Raw genomic sequence first — 20290 nt, 5'->3', positions numbered from 1 at the left:
GGCCATCTGCTAGTCTATGCATAACAAGTGCTCCAGACTTCTTACTCCCCGTCCGGTATAACCCTCCATTGCTTGCTTGCCACTTCCGCTGTCTGCCAGATTATCACATCATAAGGTGGAGATGTCATTTAAAAAAAATACACTTGTCATTTAAATAACATTGAAAATATTGATAAGACAGCAAAGAAAGAAAAAAATATATCGCAAATAGTTTTGTATTTTGATGCATGTGTATGATATTTATTTGTTATTAAGCCTAACTTGATTGAATAAATCTGTCATAGCTATCACAATGGCATAATCCTGTTATACAAAGATGTGTTTTTAGAAACCAGAGAAGACTTTACTCGATTCAGGACAGTTGAGGTTGTGGTTGACTAATTAAATAATTAGGTGCCAGCATAAATGTCTATTAGAAAGTCTGCATGTTAAGCGGGCTTTACACGCAACAATATATCTTACGATGTGTCAGCGGGGTCACGTAAGTGACGCACATCCGGCATCGGTACATTGCAGTGTGTGACAGCTACGTGAGATTGCGAATGAACGTTAAAACGTTCATCGCATGCACGTCATTCAATTGCTAAAAATTGAACATGAGGTTGTTCAATGTTCCCGGGGTACCACACATCGCAGTGTGTGACACCCCGGGAACGATGAACAGATCTTACCTGCGTTCCGCGGCTCCCACCGGCAATGCGTAAGGAAGGAGGTGGGCGGGATGTTTACGTCCCACTCAGCTCCACCCCTCCGCTTCTATTGGCCGGCTGCTGCGTGACGTCGCTGTGACGCCGAACGTCCCTCCCACTCCAGGAAGTGGACGTTCGCCGCCCACATCTAGGTCGTATGGACGGGTAAGTACCTGTGACAGCAAATAATCGTGTGTGCAACATGTTCAACAAATTGAACGTGTCGCACATACGATGGGGGCGGTTACGATCGCATACCATAACGTATGCTTAATCGTAACGTGTAAAGCAGGCTTTAGTCTGACTGTGCTTTCATTCAGAAGTCATTAATGTCATTTACAGAGAAGCCACTTAATATTTTCACCTCTACAATACCGATTTCATGGCTTCCTTTGAGTATACTGTCCCCCCCCAAAATGCCCCTCCACCATACACATATATTATGATTCTTTCACAGTGAAATCCCCCACATTTGACTTTAGCACAGACATATATACAGCGATTGAAATAAGTATTGATCACGTCACCAAGTTTCTAAGTAAATATATTTCTAAAGGTGCTATTAAAATTAACTTCTTACCAGATGTTGGTAATAACCCATCCAATTGTGACAATGACTTTGGGTTAGCAGGGAACCTGGGCTCCTAAGTTCCTAAGCTGTCCCTCCAACTAGGGGACCCTGTTATCCTTTGTTATCCCTATTCTTATGGATACTCCTAATGGTGGAGAGTCTTTACTGGCCCTGCTCCTGACCAGTCCTGATCCAATTCCCCTTTCCCCAAGGAGGGGCAGGACAGGAGTGTGTTGAAACCACAGAAAAAGACAGTCAAGGCAAAAACAAAAATGCTATCACATAGCACACACACACACACACACACACACACACACCTACATACATATACACACACACATACACACACATACACACACATACACACACACACACACACACACACACACACACACACAAACACACAGTATAATACAATCAGAGACTCAGGAGACAAACAAGAGCAGGAAGAAAGTACAAAACACATAATACACAAAATACTAAGCACATCTTTCACCAGTAAGAGTCTGGGACACCACACTTTAGAAACCAACACAGAATAAACTATAGCTGGCATGGGTAGGAAGATTCCAATGTATTAATAGGAGGGGAGCAGATGTGATTGGTCTCCCCACAACATATGATTAAAGGAGCAAGCAGACTAGCAGAGGTTAACTCTTGCTCGCCTGCCCATGAATTAGCACACAGCAGGTCAATGTCCGAGACTGCCTGTGTTGATCCCAGACACTAGAGAAACCATCAGGCGGTGTGTCCAAATGTACAATCTGAACAGAGCCCAATGCCGCCATGGCAGTCGGCGAAATTTGTGCAAATCTCCATGTGACACCAATCCACACAGACAAAGAAATCAAACTATATGTGTCCATAAATTTAGTGATGTGTAATAATGAGAAATGACATAGAGAAAGGGTATTGAACACGTTTACTGAAATTAATTTATTACATAGAAATGTGTTTGTTGGTGATAACAGCTTCATGATGCTTCCTGTATGGAGAAACTAGTCGCATGCATAGCTCAGTTGTGATTTTGGCTCATCTTCCACACAAACACTCTTCAAATCCTCAAGGTTCCATGGCCTCCTTCTATGCATTCTGAGCTTTAGTTCCTTCTATAAATTTTCTACTGGATTCAGGTCAGGTGACTTGCTGGGCCATTCTAGCAGCTTTATTTTCTTTCTCTAAAACCAGTCGAGCCTTTCCTTGCACAAAAGAGATGCATAAAAACATAACTTTATTTTAATAGTAAAGCAATATAATAAAAGAAGAGAGGTCACTCATAACAGACCAAACAAGGTTGTGTAATATACAGTGGGTACAGAAAGTATTCAGACCCCTTTAAATTTTTCACTCTTTGTTTCGTTGCAGACATTTGGTAAATTCAAAAAAGTTCATTTTTTTTCTCATTAATGTACACTCTGCATCCCATCTTGACAAAAAAAAACAGAAATGTAGAAATTTTTGCAAATTTCTTAAACAAGAAAAACTGAAATATCACATGATCATAAGTATTCAGACCCCTTGCTCAGACACTCATGTTTAAGTCAGATGCTGTCCATTTCCTTGTGATCCTCCTTGAGATGGTTCTACTCCTTCATTGGAGTTGAGCTGTGTTTAATTAAACTGATAGGGCTTGATTTGGGAAGGCACACACCTGTCTATATACGACCTCACAGCTCACAGTGCATGTCAGACCAAATGAGAATCATGAGGTCAAAGGAACTGCCCAATGAGCTCAGAGACAGAATTGTGGCAAGGCACAGATCTGGCCAAGGTTACAAAAGAATTTCTGCAGTACTCGAGGTTCCTAAGAGCACAGTGGCCTCCATAACCCTGAAATGGAACAAGTTTGGGACCACCAGAACTCTTCCTTGACCTTCCTTGATTTCAACATTTGTGTTTTTTTTGTGTCAAGATGGGGTGTGTAGTGTACATTAATGAAAAAAAAGAACTTTTTTGAATTTACCAAATGGCTGCAATGAAACAGAGTGAAAAATTAAAGGGGTCTCAATACTTTCCGTACCCACTGTACATACAGTCCTGCTCATCATTATTGGCACCAATGAAGTTTAAGTACATAAGGTGGAAAATCTCCTGATAAAAAATGAATCGAGTGAAACAGCTTTTTTTTGTATAGAGCATTCTTGTTAAATACAAAGAACAAATGATAAACAACAATTTTAACAAAAAACAATGGGAGGGAAAAATAGAAAAACAAAAAGCTGCTGTGCACTGGTATTGGCCTTTTACATTAAATAAGTATGGAAACACATTGTGACTCGCCTGTGGTAAATCACAAATGAGAATCACCGGTGATAAATTGTCGGTGCCCATGTGACATGAATTACCCAATGAATGATGACTTCAGTGTTTTAAAAACCCACATGTTAGGCCCTGTTCCTTTATCACAATGGTGAAGACAAAGGAGCTGTCTGAGGACATCACAACTGCTATTATTAGAAAACACAAGGCTTCCAAAGGGTATAAGGCCATCTCCAAAGACCTTGGTATCCCAGTTTCAACAGTGCGCAATGTTATTAAGAAGTTTGCTCAGCATGTAACTGTCGAGAACCTCCCTGGATGTGGGGGAAAGAGGAAAATTGACAAGAGATGTCTTCGAAGATTGGTGCGAATGGTGGAAAAAACACCACATCCAACATCCATAGACCTGAAGGCCAATCTGGAACAGTCTGGGGTCATGGTTTTAACAAGTACCATATACCACACACTAAACCAAGCAAAGGTTTTTGGGCAAAGGCCAAGGAAGAAACCATTGCTAAAGAAAAGACATAATAAGGAACAACTAACCTTTGCCAAAGAGTACATTTAAAAGCCACAATCCTTCTGGGAAAATGTTCTGTGGACAGATGAAACAAAACCAGACCTTTTTGGCAATGCAAAGCAACAGTTTGTTTACAGACGGCGTAATGAAGCGTTTAAGGAACAGAACACCCTACCAATAGTTAAGCATGGTGGAGGAGCCAAAAAGCTGTGGGGTTGTTTTGCTGCATCTGTGACTGGAGGACTTGCCTGTATCACAGGAATCATGAAATCAGGCAATTATCAAAAGATTTTAGAGCAAAATGTCCTACCCAATGTAAGAAAATTTGGTTTGAGTTGAAGATCATGGGTCTTCAAGCAAGACAATGACCCAAAGCACACATCCAAACGTACACAGGAATGGTTGAAAAAGAAAATATGAACTACTTTAAAATGGCCAGCAATGAGTCCTGACCTCAATCCCATTGAAAATCTTTGGGTTGAGATGAAATCTGCCATTGTAAAAAGAATTCTGCTTCAGAGCTTCAAGAAACTGCACAGGAAGAGTGGGAGAAAATACCAGCTAAGGTCAACAATGCCAAAGGGTGTGCAACCAAATAGTAATTAAGGGTTCATTTATTGCTGCACATGCTGTTTATTTGGTTTCTTCTTTGAAATTGACACATATAAGTTGACAAACATTGTTTGTTGTATTACTTTGGACCACTAATTAAAAAGTCCTGAGGATATAACTTTGGTACATTTCCATTTATTTCTGAAGATATTGTACAATCTATGAAAAAAATGATGGGGTGCCAATAATGGTGAGCAGCACTGTACATTTATCAGAACACTGATGACAATGAAAAACAGGCTCCCCAAAATAATGGCATAATGCAGTTCCACAAAATATCCACAAGGTGGCACTGGAGCATAACAATAAGGAAAATTCTTGAAGGGAATCTGTCAGCAGGTTTTTGCTACCTCATCTGAGAGCAGCATGATGTAGACAAAGAAACCCTGAATGGAGATGAACGGGCCCGTGGAAGTTCAGTTCAGCGGGTTAAGCCGAACTTAAAGTAAGATTGGTTTGGGACCCGAACTTGACCTAAACCCCAATGGAAGTCACTATTTGGACAGTTCAAGTCACTGCCCACATGCAGCCAGCCATAAATAGATCACTTGCGGGAGAGGTGGGGTGAGTTTTTCCATATTCTTTGGCTTGTGCACGTTACATACTCTTTATTGAAAGCGCTGCAGAATATGTTGGCGCTATAGAAATAAAGATTAATATTATTATTATTATTCTTATAAAGCAAGGAAGCTAAAACTAACATTGCAAGTAAACACAAACTTCCTTTGAGATAAGAGATAGGGTTATAAATTGAATGTTAACTCTTAAGCCTGCTTTACACGGTACGATCTATCGTGCAATTTCACAATCGATCGTACCCGCCCCCGTCGTTTGTGCGTCACGGGCAATTAGTTGCCCGTGGCGCACAAAGTCGTTAACCCCCATCACACGCACTTACCTGCTGTGCAACGTCGCTGTGGGCGGCGAACATCCTCTTCCTGAAGGGGGAGGGACGTCACAGCGACGTCACACAGCGGCCGGCCAATAGAAGCGGAGGAGCGGAGATGAGCGGGACATAAACAGCCTCCTTCCTTCCGCATAGCCGGCGGGTGCCGCGGGACGGAGGTAAGCTGCTGTTCATCGTTCCCGGGGTGTCACACGAAGCGGCGTGTACTACCCCGGGAGCGATGAGCAATGAGCGCCATTTTAATTAAACGAGATTATGAAACCGAGCGACGAGTACACGACTCACGATTTGTGAGCGATACTGCGTCGCTTGGAGGTGTCACACAGCCCGATGTCGCAAGCCATGCCGGATGTGCGTCACAAAAACCATGACCCCGACGATCTATCGCACGATAGATCATCTCATGTAAAGGACCCTTTACAGTTTACATCATGCTATCTTCAGATTACATAGCACAAACCTGCTGACAGATTCCCTGAAGAAGCAAAAGGTATATGCAATAGAAGAAAAGTACATACTGCATAGCATATGCCAGTGTAAGGGTCCCGTTACACGTAGCAACGTTCCAGCGATCCCGACAATGATACGACCTGGTCAGGATCGCTGGTACGTCGCTACATGGTCGCTAGTGAGCTGTAAAACAGGCAGATCTAATTAGTGACATAGCAACGATACGGCAATGATACGGCAATCCGTATAACGACCTCAGCGGTCGTTGGGACCCTGTCACACAGCAGCTAGTTCTGAATTGCCAACGAAGTCGCTCGTCGTTGTTATGGTATCAAACACAGCGATGCATGCTGCCCAGCGGGACACCAATGATCAAAGAAATGAACCAGGACGTTCAGGTATGATCGATGATATCGCAGCGGGGGGGGGAAGGGGGGGTGGTCGCTGCTATGTGTCACACGTAGTGAGATCACTACGAGACTTGCCCTGATGAAGCCGCTCCAGCGGCGATACGCGTCGGGCCACCCACTCTGAGCGGTATATTCTGCCTTGCCCTCTCACACACCATGTGTGATTGACTGACCCTGTGCTCTCCCCTGGTGATCACCTTGTTTATACTTGTCTACCCCTTCGTCATGCATTGGCATTGTGCCTGTTATTTGTAGACTCGTATATTCTATGCTTCTCTAGCTTGTGTAGCTGCAGTACCACCTCTAACCCTTTATGTATGGAGCTTGCTGGATTTAGCCCTATTTGTTATAAGGTCGCACTAATTTGTCCATTTTCCATGCCTTCCAGCATTGGATGTATAAATCTCTAAATACTTGTGCTACAGTGCTTTTTATATACTTGTTACTTTTCGGGGTATATGCCCTGGTGTTTATCGCTGTTATTGTGGTACTGTACTAACAACCAATTATTCCAGTCCAGGTACTCACCTGCATACCGTTTATATCTGCATAGGTAATCTCCTTGCTTCCATACATCTTGTTCTTTCATGCTCTATATTGGGAGCTGCCCCCCTCACCTCGGCAGTTTTTCTACACCACGTTACCACCAGAGGGTCCTATGATATTAGGTACTTGATACTGCACATTTGTCGGGTCTTTTTGTTATATTACTATTTATATTGTCTCTTTTCATATATATTAGCTCATTGTTGTAACATTTTGGGCTTGGCTCCACCTAGTGGGTGCTGTTGTCTCCATGTTTGTTTTAAATGTTTTTAACATGTCCCATTTGTGCACTTAATAAAGGTGTTCTTTTTGATATTACTACCTTACTGGTGTGCCCCTGACTCTTTGTGCAGAATCTTTCCCTCCTCTCCTTTGCATGGTTCTCCTTCTCTGCACCAGGGTGCACCCTCACTGACTCATTTGCTGCTATAAGTGGTGCGCTCCGTTTTTTGCCTCTCCACGTAGCGAGATCGCTAGTGAGGTCACTATTGCGTCACAAAACCTGTGATGTTTCAGCGATCTCGCTAACGACATCGCTATGTGTGACGGGGGCTTAAGAATAAGAAGGAATCTGTAGAGATAGTGAATGGTGCAAGTGTTCAACATTTCCACAAAAGGTACAAACCTGTGGAAGAAAAGAAACATCCAAAGAGCACCCTGTAGTATACAACCTGTAGGTCCCCAAATTCAATAATTTATAAAAAAAAAAAGATGTGGAATTCCCCTTATTTTTGGTAGCCAGCTAAGGTAAAGCAGACAGCTGCAGCCTGCAGACCCCAGCTGGCAGCTCTACCTTGGCTGGTAATACAAAACAGAGGTCACTCCATGCTGTTGTTTTTAAATTGTTTATGTAAAATTAAATAACTTATTTAAAAAAAAAAAAGAAAACAGTGGGATCTCCCTCAAATTGGATCACCAGCCAATGTGAAGCTGACAGCAGGGGTCAGGCTGAGGAGGCACATTGTTATTAAGGAGTCGTCTCTGAAACACATAAGGCTGGGGCCTTATTAAGTCCACATCAGGGGGCATATTTGATTGTTTTTTGTATGTGATTTCTCAATATAGAAGACAGAATTTTTTATGGAAAATTTTGGTGCAGGACCTTCCTTTTTTCAACATTTTTATTGGGCCCTCCCCAGCCTAAAAATAGCAGGCAGCAGACGCCCCAAAATTGGTGCATCCATTAGATGCGCCAATCCTGGCGCTTCACCTCGGCTCATCCTGGTGCGGTGGCAAATGAGGTAATATACTGATGGGGTTAATGCTAGCTGCGGGCATTGACGTGCACTGATGTCATGAGTTCTTTGCAGGTCAGTGTTTGCAGCAGTTCTCACACAAAGTAGCATGAGAGCCACGGGTTGTGACATGCGGTGATGTCATGAGTTCACCACTAGTCAGTCCCAGTGGCTCTCGTGCTACTTTGTTCAGTGCTAACCACTGAGCCACCGTGCTGCCCATTGTACAGTCTTAACCACTGGTTTATTAAAATTTGATTGGAAGTTGCATAAATATGATGTCTGGAGGTCATTCCCGGCCAGATTGGTGGATACAATTGTTGGGAACTTTGCAAGAAACTATTGTTTATGTAATTTGTTTGGTTTGTTCTAGAGAAGTGGAAGGACAGATATTCAGACTAGGAATGTTATTGGAAGATATACAAGAACAAATGAGTAAAAGTGATGGACATGAAACTGAGTCTGCATCGCTGACTACTTCAAACAGGTCACATGTATTGTCACCCACTCAGGTAAATAAATTGATTTTATTGGTATAATGAATGTATAATGCTACTTTAATATAAATAACAGAGAGTAGTAGAATAGGGTGTCCAAGCCGCGCCAATGACTAGCCGATCATGAAGATTGTAGATTAATGTTGGTTTTATTCAATGCATGGGTCAACGCGTTTCGGGAGACACAGCTCCCTTCCTCAGGACAGACGATGACGGGCGTCTCGCTCCACGTCTGTCACCTGGGTGCCCCATTGAAAATTAAAGGGTTAAAAAAAAATAATATACAAACATTTGGTATTGCCGTATTCAAAAATGCCCAATCTATCAAAATATAAAATTATTTAATCTGATAGGTAAACGGTGTAGCGGCAAAACAATCCGAACGCCAAAATTCTAGTTGTGGGTAAATTTGGGAGTCAATATATGTAACTATGTATCTGGATTGTGGTTGTTATGATATATTATGTATGTCTGTCATATATATTTGAATTTTCTGGGATTTCCTCTTAGAGATAGATATATATAGGTGTTATTTATAATGGTTGGAAATTCCAGAGGCTTAATGGGGATGTATATTTATACAATGTATCTTGGTATATTGTGTCTTTATAGGTGTACCCACGGGTTGTAATTATGTTATGAGGCCGTGATTTGATCCCATAGATACGGCTGTTCTGAGTAGTGGGGGTGGTGTTCTGGCCGCTGAGCTAACCTTATTGGTGATGTCACAGTCAGATCCGTTCCTCTATTTGTCTCAGTCCTTGCATGCGCCGGCACGCATGCGTGGTGCGGCGGTCCGCTGTCTGGCCGATAGCCGTGTCTGCTCTGAGCTAGTGGTCACGTGTGTTTACACTCGTGGCCACGTGTTCGGTGACGCGGCGGTTGGTGCAGGGCGGAATGACACGTAGCACTACGGTATGCGTCATGGAGGCACCTGCATTTGATTGGATAGTTAGATAGTTAAATACCCCACATCTGTGCCCATGTAACCACGCCCCCTGACGAAGGCAACCTTGAGTTGCGGAAACGGCCGTCGGGTGGGTCGCGGCTCCCCCTCCTGCATCCAGAGGATTGACCTGCCAGCTTATTGTATAGGTAAATCAATTGCTATGAATTTGTGCCTTTTTCTATATGCGGCTTTGATGGATACATAATAGGCTCTGTCGCAATTGTGTCCCCCTTATGACATCTTGTGGACACAGGTGATATATTGCTGATGTTGGGTCAGCTCTCCTCTTTGGATGCATGGTATTTATTATATATGGGATCTGTGATCTGTTTGGGGCTTTCCTTAAGTCCTGCACTCTATTTGTCACAATTGTTCCACCTTTTTCATGTGCTCACCTAATAATAAAATATATTTATAATTTCATATAACAATGGGCGTTTTGATCGTTTTTTCTCTCTTTTTGTGTCCATAAATTCAGCGATTAGCCCTCTTATGGTCCTTTCTACACAGTGGTGTTTTTATGCCCTATAGACATATGTTCAGATGTATCATGGGCTAAATCATTTTGTATTAACCATGTGTAGATGCATGTTGCTAATTACATGTTTGGTCTTCTTTTCTGTGTTTAGCACAGGCTGTTCAGCAACAAGAATGGACTATAAAGCCTTTGAGACAACTTGGCTTAATCAGGTTGACCGTGTCTTTGGTGGAACGGGATCGATTTCACAGCAGGACTCTGCACAGGGTTTAGATGCAGCATTTTCTGACATACAGCGGTTGTCCATTAAACGGACGCGGCTATGGTGGAACCGTGTATTATTGGAGCAGTATGTGGCTCGTAAGCTCATTCCCAGGGGTCTACGTATCAGGGTTACACCCACCTTTCTGGTGGATGATGAGACTTTTATTGAGAAGTGGGAGTCAGCTTGTAATTTGTGCTCTTCCACATTAATGAATTTGTTAATTGATTTTGACAATACATCTTTGACTAAGCTTGATCAAACCCTGGATGTGAAGCTTAGTGAGTTTAGAGCCAAATGCTCACCAGATCAATTAAAGGAATATGAGGATCGAATGGCCAAAAAAATTGAAGGCTGTGTAAAAAATATTCATCATACTCAGATGGCTAAGATTAGTCGTGATCAATCTGATTTCAACTTGAAGTCTGTATATGCATGGAAAAGAGCAAGTGACCCCTCCGGTGCATCAGAAAGAACGAATTCTATGTCTTCGACTGGCTCTCTTGGTGGTGTCTCGGATGCATCCACATCCTCTATGAACACACGATCCGGGGCACGTTATGGTGGAGGAGCCCCTGGTGGGTCTGGAGTCAGGCATTATCAATCGGGATATAGGAGGGATAATAAGGTATTGAATCTTAGCACACATAAATTATCTACTACGGATCTGAGGCTGTTAGAGAGGGGTCTCTCCTTTTCTCCAGCCTCAGGTTTCGACCTTTTTTCCACCATTAAAGATCTACATATTTTTGCTAGATCTGTTCTTTTCAAAAAATATTTTTTTGATGATGCCTTGCACACCTTATTTCCCACAGAGGAAGAACAGGATGCGTTGAGAGTACTCCACGAGTTGTCAATCGAACACAACCTCCCTATTGGTGGTAAGATTCCTCCTTCCATAGTTCGGCGATCCAAAAAGTTTCCCCCTTTATCTACATGCACAAACGTGGATATGTTTGTGCGGGTAGTATCTCAGGAGTTGGAGAGTATTTCCCCCAGGATTATCAAGGATAATCTTACGCGACCAGAGAGGGAGAGATTGAGGGAGTTAACTTCTTTATCTGATGTGGTACTGAAGCCAGCGGATAAAGGGGGTAATGTCGTCGTCTGGCCAACCTCTCTATATGAGAGAGAAGCTTTTCGGCAGCTCAACAACACTGTATGTTATAAAAAATTAACATTTAACCCCTTATCATCATTTAACATACAGTTAAATAAAATTCTAATTAGGGCTAAAGACGACGGCATTATTTCCAGTGAACTAGCTTCAGCACTACAGGTGGCTGAGCCCACAATAGCCACATTGTATTTACTCCCCAAAATTCACAAAAATTGTGATACCCCTCCAGGGAGACCGATCATCTCCGGAAGGGGTAATTTTCTTGAAAATGTGAATAAATGGATAGATTCCATATTACAACCTCTTGTTGGTAGTCTACCATCATATATCCAAGATACAGGTGATTTTCTGAGGAAAGTAGATGGTCTTTTTGCAGGTGAAGATACGTTGCTGGTTGCAGGAGATGTGGAGTCCCTGTATACCAGCATCGTACATAGTGACGGGTTACGTGCTGCTAAGTTCTTTTTGGATACTACATCTAATCCACCGGACTTCAATGAGTTGGTGTTGCGTCTTCTGGAGTTTTCTTTGACTCATCATTTTTTTACTTTTAAAGGGTCCTTCTACCTACAGCTTCAGGGTACGGCGATGGGGGCATCGTTTGCCCCCGCGTATGCCAATTTATTCCTGGGGCTGTGGGAGAGGGACCTTCCCCTGTCAGATCGGGAGTCGTTGATGGACCGCGTCCTCTTGTGGGCGCGGTACATCGACGACATTTTCCTTATCTGGCAGGGTTCTTTAGTTGAGTTACATCAATTTATGTCAGTTTTGAACTCCAGTGGACGCAACATCCTCATCACATATCAGTGGTCGCATGAGCAGGTGGAATTCCTGGATGTCCTCGTTAGAAAGGACGCTGAGTTTGTTTTACAAACGGATCTATATCGTAAACCGACCTCCACGAATACTCTACTTCATGCGTCTTCTGCACACCCTCAGTACATGATCAGGTCGGTTCCTACTGGTCAATTTCTTCGATTACGTAGAATCTGCTCTACCAACGCAGATTTTGAGAGACAGTCTTTGGACCTTATGGAGCGTTTCAGGGAGAGGGGATACAGCAGACGCATGATAAAGAGAGCATATCATCGTGCTAAATATTCATGTAGGGATAATCTGCTGTATTCCGACTCTGTACCTGGACCCTCCAATCAGGTCCGATTTATAACAAATTATAGCTCCGGCTTTGATTTAGTAAGGTCCAGTCTGGAACATGCGTGGCCTATATTGATGGCTGATCCAACATTGAAAAAGGTCCTACCCAGTAAACCTCAAATTACTATCAGGAGAAGTAAGAACTTTCGGGATTTATTGGTGCATAGCCATTATGCTGTGACCAATAAAGATAGGACCTTCTTGGGTAGTATGGGACATACCAATCGAAGTGGCTGCTCTCCTTGTGGCGGATGTGTCGCCTGCCCCAACATATGCCGCGGAAATACCTTCTCTGACTCCTCAGGTAATAGAAGTTTCTATATTAAGAAATCTATTACCTGTACATCTCGGGCTGTTATCTATTATGCAACATGTCCTTGCCCGAAGATATATGTAGGGTTGACTACTCGTCAGTTGAAGGTTAGAGTACGCGAGCATGTGTTGGGGATTGAGGCGGCACCAAGCCAAGTTGATAAGACTACGTTGAAGACTATACCTAAGCATTTTCTGATACATCATGGTTCTGATAGTACCCAGTTTAGGGTATTGGGAATTGACCAGATCGACCTTGGCATCAGGGGTGGTGAAGTAAGTAGGAGGCTGGCTCAGTTAGAGGCCAGATGGATATACAGGTTGAATACTGTGTGTCCCTCTGGCCTCAACGAGAATCTTAGCTTTGCGTCGTTTTTATGATTGGTTCCACCTATAATGTACACTTCTACCCTGTGCAGTTTGCGTGATTTTATATTTTTAATTGTGTGGTTTACATGTTTTTTAATTGTCTTAATCTGTTTTTCTTCACAGTAGCATTGGGCCTTTTGTCGGGTTGTGTTTTGAAATCCTGGACCTCTCATATATTCTCGATGGATCATCTGTCAACTCGTGTTGTTTGCACAACCAGCTTCATGCCTTGTATTAAAGTTCTGTCCCCCTTTTTTTATTTTTTTATTTTTTTTGCCACCTTCTTGATTTTTTTCATCCTCCCTGTTCGGCCCCTCCTGAAATGTGGTGGATGTAATATGTATGGTGTATTTGATGTGATATTTAATAATGTTGTGTATAATCAATAAATAATTTCATAGATTGTTGTCCACCTCTTTTAGTAGTTCATGTTAGTTTTAATGCATGGGTTTCTCTATATAGATTATACTGTTGGAGTGACTTATGCATGTGATGTGATATGACATATTATACATTCTAGTTGTGGGTAAATTTGGGAGTCAATATATGTAACTATGTATCTGGATTGTGGTTGTTATGATATATTATGTATGTCTGTCATATATATTTGAATTTTCTGGGATTTCCTCTTAGAGATAGATATATATAGGTGTTATTTATAATGGTTGGAAATTCCAGAGGCTTAATGGGGATGTATATTTATACAATGTATCTTGGTATATTGTGTCTTTATAGGTGTACCCACGGGTTGTAATTATGTTATGAGGCCGTGATTTGATCCCATAGATACGGCTGTTCTGAGTAGTGGGGGTGGTGTTCTGGCCGCTGAGCTAACCTTATTGGTGATGTCACAGTCAGATCCGTTCCTCTATTTGTCTCAGTCCTTGCATGCGCCGGCACGCATGCGTGGTGCGGCGGTCCGCTGTCTGGCCGATAGCCGTGTCTGCTCTGAGCTAGTGGTCACGTGTGTTTACACTCGTGGCCACGTGTTCGGTGACGCGGCGGTTGGTGCAGGGCGGAATGACACGTAGCACTACGGTATGCGTCATGGAGGCACCTGCATTTGATTGGATAGTTAGATAGTTAAATACCCCACATCTGTGCCCATGTAACCACGCCCCCTGACGAAGGCAACCTTGAGTTGCGGAAACGGCCGTCGGGTGGGTCGCGGCTCCCCCTCCTGCATCCAGAGGATTGACCTGCCAGCTTATTGTATAGGTAAATCAATTGCTATGAATTTGTGCCTTTTTCTATATGCGGCTTTGATGGATACATAATAGGCTCTGTCGCAATTGTGTCCCCCTTATGACATCTTGTGGACACAGGTGATATATTGCTGATGTTGGGTCAGCTCTCCTCTTTGGATGCATGGTATTTATTATATATGGGATCTGTGATCTGTTTGGGGCTTTCCTTAAGTCCTGCACTCTATTTGTCACAATTGTTCCACCTTTTTCATGTGCTCACCTAATAATAAAATATATTTATAATTTCATATAACAATGGGCGTTTTGATCGTTTTTTCTCTCTTTTTGTGTCCATAAATTCAGCGATTAGCCCTCTTATGGTCCTTTCTACACAGTGGTGTTTTTATGCCCTATAGACATATGTTCAGATGTATCATGGGCTAAATCATTTTGTATTAACCATGTGTAGATGCATGTTGCTAATTACATGTTTGGTCTTCTTTTCTGTGTTTAGCACAGGCTGTTCAGCAACAAGAATGGACTATAAAGCCTTTGAGACAACTTGGCTTAATCAGGTTGACCGTGTCTTTGGTGGAACGGGATCGATTTCACAGCAGGACTCTGCACAGGGTTTAGATGCAGCATTTTCTGACATACAGCGGTTGTCCATTAAACGGACGCGGCTATGGTGGAACCGTGTATTATTGGAGCAGTATGTGGCTCGTAAGCTCATTCCCAGGGGTCTACGTATCAGGGTTACACCCACCTTTCTGGTGGATGATGAGACTTTTATTGAGAAGTGGGAGTCAGCTTGTAATTTGTGCTCTTCCACATTAATGAATTTGTTAATTGATTTTGACAATACATCTTTGACTAAGCTTGATCAAACCCTGGATGTGAAGCTTAGTGAGTTTAGAGCCAAATGCTCACCAGATCAATTAAAGGAATATGAGGATCGAATGGCCAAAAAAATTGAAGGCTGTGTAAAAAATATTCATCATACTCAGATGGCTAAGATTAGTCGTGATCAATCTGATTTCAACTTGAAGTCTGTATATGCATGGAAAAGAGCAAGTGACCCCTCCGGTGCATCAGAAAGAACGAATTCTATGTCTTCGACTGGCTCTCTTGGTGGTGTCTCGGATGCATCCACATCCTCTATGAACACACGATCCGGGGCACGTTATGGTGGAGGAGCCCCTGGTGGGTCTGGAGTCAGGCATTATCAATCGGGATATAGGAGGGATAATAAGGTATTGAATCTTAGCACACATAAATTATCTACTACGGATCTGAGGCTGTTAGAGAGGGGTCTCTCCTTTTCTCCAGCCTCAGGTTTCGACCTTTTTTCCACCATTAAAGATCTACATATTTTTGCTAGATCTGTTCTTTTCAAAAAATATTTTTTTGATGATGCCTTGCACACCTTATTTCCCACAGAGGAAGAACAGGATGCGTTGAGAGTACTCCACGAGTTGTCAATCGAACACAACCTCCCTATTGGTGGTAAGATTCCTCCTTCCATAGTTCGGCGATCCAAAAAGTTTCCCCCTTTATCTACATGCACAAACGTGGATATGTTTGTGCGGGTAGTATCTCAGGAGTTGGAGAGTATTTCCCCCAGGATTATCAAGGATAATCTTACGCGACCAGAGAGGGAGAGATTGAGGGAGTTAACTTCTTTATCTGATGTGGTACTGAAGCCAGCGGATAAAGGGGGTAATGTCGTCGTCTGGCCAACCTCTCTATATGAGAGAGAAGCTTTTCGGCAGCTCAACAACACTGTATGTTATAAAAAATTAACATTTAACCCCTTATCATCATTTAACATACAGTTAAATAAAATTCTAATTAGGGCTAAAGACGACGGCATTATTTCCAGTGAACTAGCTTCAGCACTACAGGTGGCTGAGCCCACAATAGCCACATTGTATTTACTCCCCAAAATTCACAAAAATTGTGATACCCCTCCAGGGAGACCGATCATCTCCGGAAGGGGTAATTTTCTTGAAAATGTGAATAAATGGATAGATTCCATATTACAACCTCTTGTTGGTAGTCTACCATCATATATCCAAGATACAGGTGATTTTCTGAGGAAAGTAGATGGTCTTTTTGCAGGTGAAGATACGTTGCTGGTTGCAGGAGATGTGGAGTCCCTGTATACCAGCATCGTACATAGTGACGGGTTACGTGCTGCTAAGTTCTTTTTGGATACTACATCTAATCCACCGGACTTCAATGAGTTGGTGTTGCGTCTTCTGGAGTTTTCTTTGACTCATCATTTTTTTACTTTTAAAGGGTCCTTCTACCTACAGCTTCAGGGTACGGCGATGGGGGCATCGTTTGCCCCCGCGTATGCCAATTTATTCCTGGGGCTGTGGGAGAGGGACCTTCCCCTGTCAGATCGGGAGTCGTTGATGGACCGCGTCCTCTTGTGGGCGCGGTACATCGACGACATTTTCCTTATCTGGCAGGGTTCTTTAGTTGAGTTACATCAATTTATGTCAGTTTTGAACTCCAGTGGACGCAACATCCTCATCACATATCAGTGGTCGCATGAGCAGGTGGAATTCCTGGATGTCCTCGTTAGAAAGGACGCTGAGTTTGTTTTACAAACGGATCTATATCGTAAACCGACCTCCACGAATACTCTACTTCATGCGTCTTCTGCACACCCTCAGTACATGATCAGGTCGGTTCCTACTGGTCAATTTCTTCGATTACGTAGAATCTGCTCTACCAACGCAGATTTTGAGAGACAGTCTTTGGACCTTATGGAGCGTTTCAGGGAGAGGGGATACAGCAGACGCATGATAAAGAGAGCATATCATCGTGCTAAATATTCATGTAGGGATAATCTGCTGTATTCCGACTCTGTACCTGGACCCTCCAATCAGGTCCGATTTATAACAAATTATAGCTCCGGCTTTGATTTAGTAAGGTCCAGTCTGGAACATGCGTGGCCTATATTGATGGCTGATCCAACATTGAAAAAGGTCCTACCCAGTAAACCTCAAATTACTATCAGGAGAAGTAAGAACTTTCGGGATTTATTGGTGCATAGCCATTATGCTGTGACCAATAAAGATAGGACCTTCTTGGGTAGTATGGGACATACCAATCGAAGTGGCTGCTCTCCTTGTGGCGGATGTGTCGCCTGCCCCAACATATGCCGCGGAAATACCTTCTCTGACTCCTCAGGTAATAGAAGTTTCTATATTAAGAAATCTATTACCTGTACATCTCGGGCTGTTATCTATTATGCAACATGTCCTTGCCCGAAGATATATGTAGGGTTGACTACTCGTCAGTTGAAGGTTAGAGTACGCGAGCATGTGTTGGGGATTGAGGCGGCACCAAGCCAAGTTGATAAGACTACGTTGAAGACTATACCTAAGCATTTTCTGATACATCATGGTTCTGATAGTACCCAGTTTAGGGTATTGGGAATTGACCAGATCGACCTTGGCATCAGGGGTGGTGAAGTAAGTAGGAGGCTGGCTCAGTTAGAGGCCAGATGGATATACAGGTTGAATACTGTGTGTCCCTCTGGCCTCAACGAGAATCTTAGCTTTGCGTCGTTTTTATGATTGGTTCCACCTATAATGTACACTTCTACCCTGTGCAGTTTGCGTGATTTTATATTTTTAATTGTGTGGTTTACATGTTTTTTAATTGTCTTAATCTGTTTTTCTTCACAGTAGCATTGGGCCTTTTGTCGGGTTGTGTTTTGAAATCCTGGACCTCTCATATATTCTCGATGGATCATCTGTCAACTCGTGTTGTTTGCACAACCAGCTTCATGCCTTGTATTAAAGTTCTGTCCCCCTTTTTTTATTTTTTTATTTTTTTTGCCACCTTCTTGATTTTTTTCATCCTCCCTGTTCGGCCCCTCCTGAAATGTGGTGGATGTAATATGTATGGTGTATTTGATGTGATATTTAATAATGTTGTGTATAATCAATAAATAATTTCATAGATTGTTGTCCACCTCTTTTAGTAGTTCATGTTAGTTTTAATGCATGGGTTTCTCTATATAGATTATACTGTTGGAGTGACTTATGCATGTGATGTGATATGACATATTATACATTCTAGTTGTGGGTAAATTTGGGAGTCAATATATGTAACTATGTATCTGGATTGTGGTTGTTATGATATATTATGTATGTCTGTCATATATATTTGAATTTTCTGGGATTTCCTCTTAGAGATAGATATATATAGGTGTTATTTATAATGGTTGGAAATTCCAGAGGCTTAATGGGGATGTATATTTATACAATGTATCTTGGTATATTGTGTCTTTATAGGTGTACCCACGGGTTGTAATTATGTTATGAGGCCGTGATTTGATCCCATAGATACGGCTGTTCTGAGTAGTGGGGGTGGTGTTCTGGCCGCTGAGCTAACCTTATTGGTGATGTCACAGTCAGATCCGTTCCTCTATTTGTCTCAGTCCTTGCATGCGCCGGCACGCATGCGTGGTGCGGCGGTCCGCTGTCTGGCCGATAGCCGTGTCTGCTCTGAGCTAGTGGTCACGTGTGTTTACACTCGTGGCCACGTGTTCGGTGACGCGGCGGTTGGTGCAGGGCGGAATGACACGTAGCACTACGGTATGCGTCATGGAGGCACCTGCATTTGATTGGATAGTTAGATAGTTAAATACCCCACATCTGTGCCCATGTAACCACGCCCCCTGACGAAGGCAACCTTGAGTTGCGGAAACGGCCGTCGGGTGGGTCGCGGCTCCCCCTCCTGCATCCAGAGGATTGACCTGCCAGCTTATTGTATAGGTAAATCAATTGCTATGAATTTGTGCCTTTTTCTATATGCGGCTTTGATGGATACATAATAGGCTCTGTCGCAATTGTGTCCCCCTTATGACATCTTGTGGACACAGGTGATATATTGCTGATGTTGGGTCAGCTCTCCTCTTTGGATGCATGGTATTTATTATATATGGGATCTGTGATCTGTTTGGGGCTTTCCTTAAGTCCTGCACTCTATTTGTCACAATTGTTCCACCTTTTTCATGTGCTCACCTAATAATAAAATATATTTATAATTTCATATAACAATGGGCGTTTTGATCGTTTTTTCTCTCTTTTTGTGTCCGAACGCCAAAATTACGGTTTTTGGTTGCCGCAAATTTTGCTATGGGTTGGGGAAAATGGCGCAAAAAGTGCACTTTTTTTGGACAAATTTCTGATTTTTTTTTTAACCCCTTAGATAAATTTAAACCTATACATGTTTAGTGTGTCTCCAAACTCATACCGACCTGAGGCATCACACCCACACATCAGTTTTACCATACAGTGAACATTGTGAATAAAATTTGACAAAACCCATCATGAATTGCACTTTTTTTGCAATTTTCCCCAGTTGGAATTTTTTTGCCATTTTCCAGTACACTATATGGTAAAACTTATGGTTTTATTTAAAAGTACAACTCGTCCTGCAACAAGCAAGCACTCATATGGCAAGATTGACAGAAAAATCAAAAAGTTACGGCTCTCGGAAGAAGGGGAGAAAAAATACAACGAAAAACGGAAAATCGTCCGGAGGGGATAATGTATATATTAAATTTAATTTATTCAATAAAAACTTCTATAGTTCTTCAAATATATTTCTTGTGTAGGTGAAACTCTACAATATTGTAAAACCGCAAATTTTTGAGTGTCCTTTTATTGTGGCCAGCCTAAGGGGTACTTCACACACAGCGAGATCGCTACTGAGATCGCTGCTGAATCACGTTT

The 20290-nt window shown here is 42.5% G+C and overlaps 1 protein-coding gene across 3 annotated transcripts; it reads left to right on the top strand.

Moving 5' to 3' along the window:
* Positions 1–8576: 8576 nt before the first annotated feature.
* LOC142280628 (uncharacterized) lies at positions 8577–19612 on the top strand. 3 transcript variants are annotated; one of them, XM_075332762.1, is made up of 3 exons: positions 8577–8711; positions 10275–11266; positions 13465–19612. In XM_075332762.1, the coding sequence occupies exon 3, from the start codon at positions 14957–14959 to the stop codon at positions 18119–18121; it is 3165 nt and encodes a 1054-aa protein (XP_075188877.1). In that variant the 5' UTR covers positions 8577–8711; positions 10275–11266; positions 13465–14956; the 3' UTR covers positions 18122–19612. The 3 variants fall into 3 exon arrangements, with proteins under 3 accessions (XP_075188877.1, XP_075188876.1, XP_075188875.1); XM_075332761.1 differs by lacking the exon at positions 10275–11266 and having other exon boundaries at positions 13468–19612; XM_075332760.1 differs by lacking the exon at positions 10275–11266.
* Positions 19613–20290: the final 678 nt, after the last annotated feature.

Source organism: Anomaloglossus baeobatrachus, unplaced genomic scaffold (assembly GCF_048569485.1).
Source record: "Anomaloglossus baeobatrachus isolate aAnoBae1 unplaced genomic scaffold, aAnoBae1.hap1 Scaffold_4603, whole genome shotgun sequence".
Lineage (NCBI taxonomy): Eukaryota > Metazoa > Chordata > Amphibia > Anura > Aromobatidae > Anomaloglossus > Anomaloglossus baeobatrachus.
This window is presented reverse-complemented; position numbering and strand designations above follow the sequence as displayed.

Bases quoted from the DNA above. Each gene is read 5' to 3' on its own strand.
- LOC142280628 (XM_075332761.1), top strand. From the start codon at position 14,957: ATGTATCATGGGCTAAATCATTTTGTATTAACCATGTGTAGATGCATG.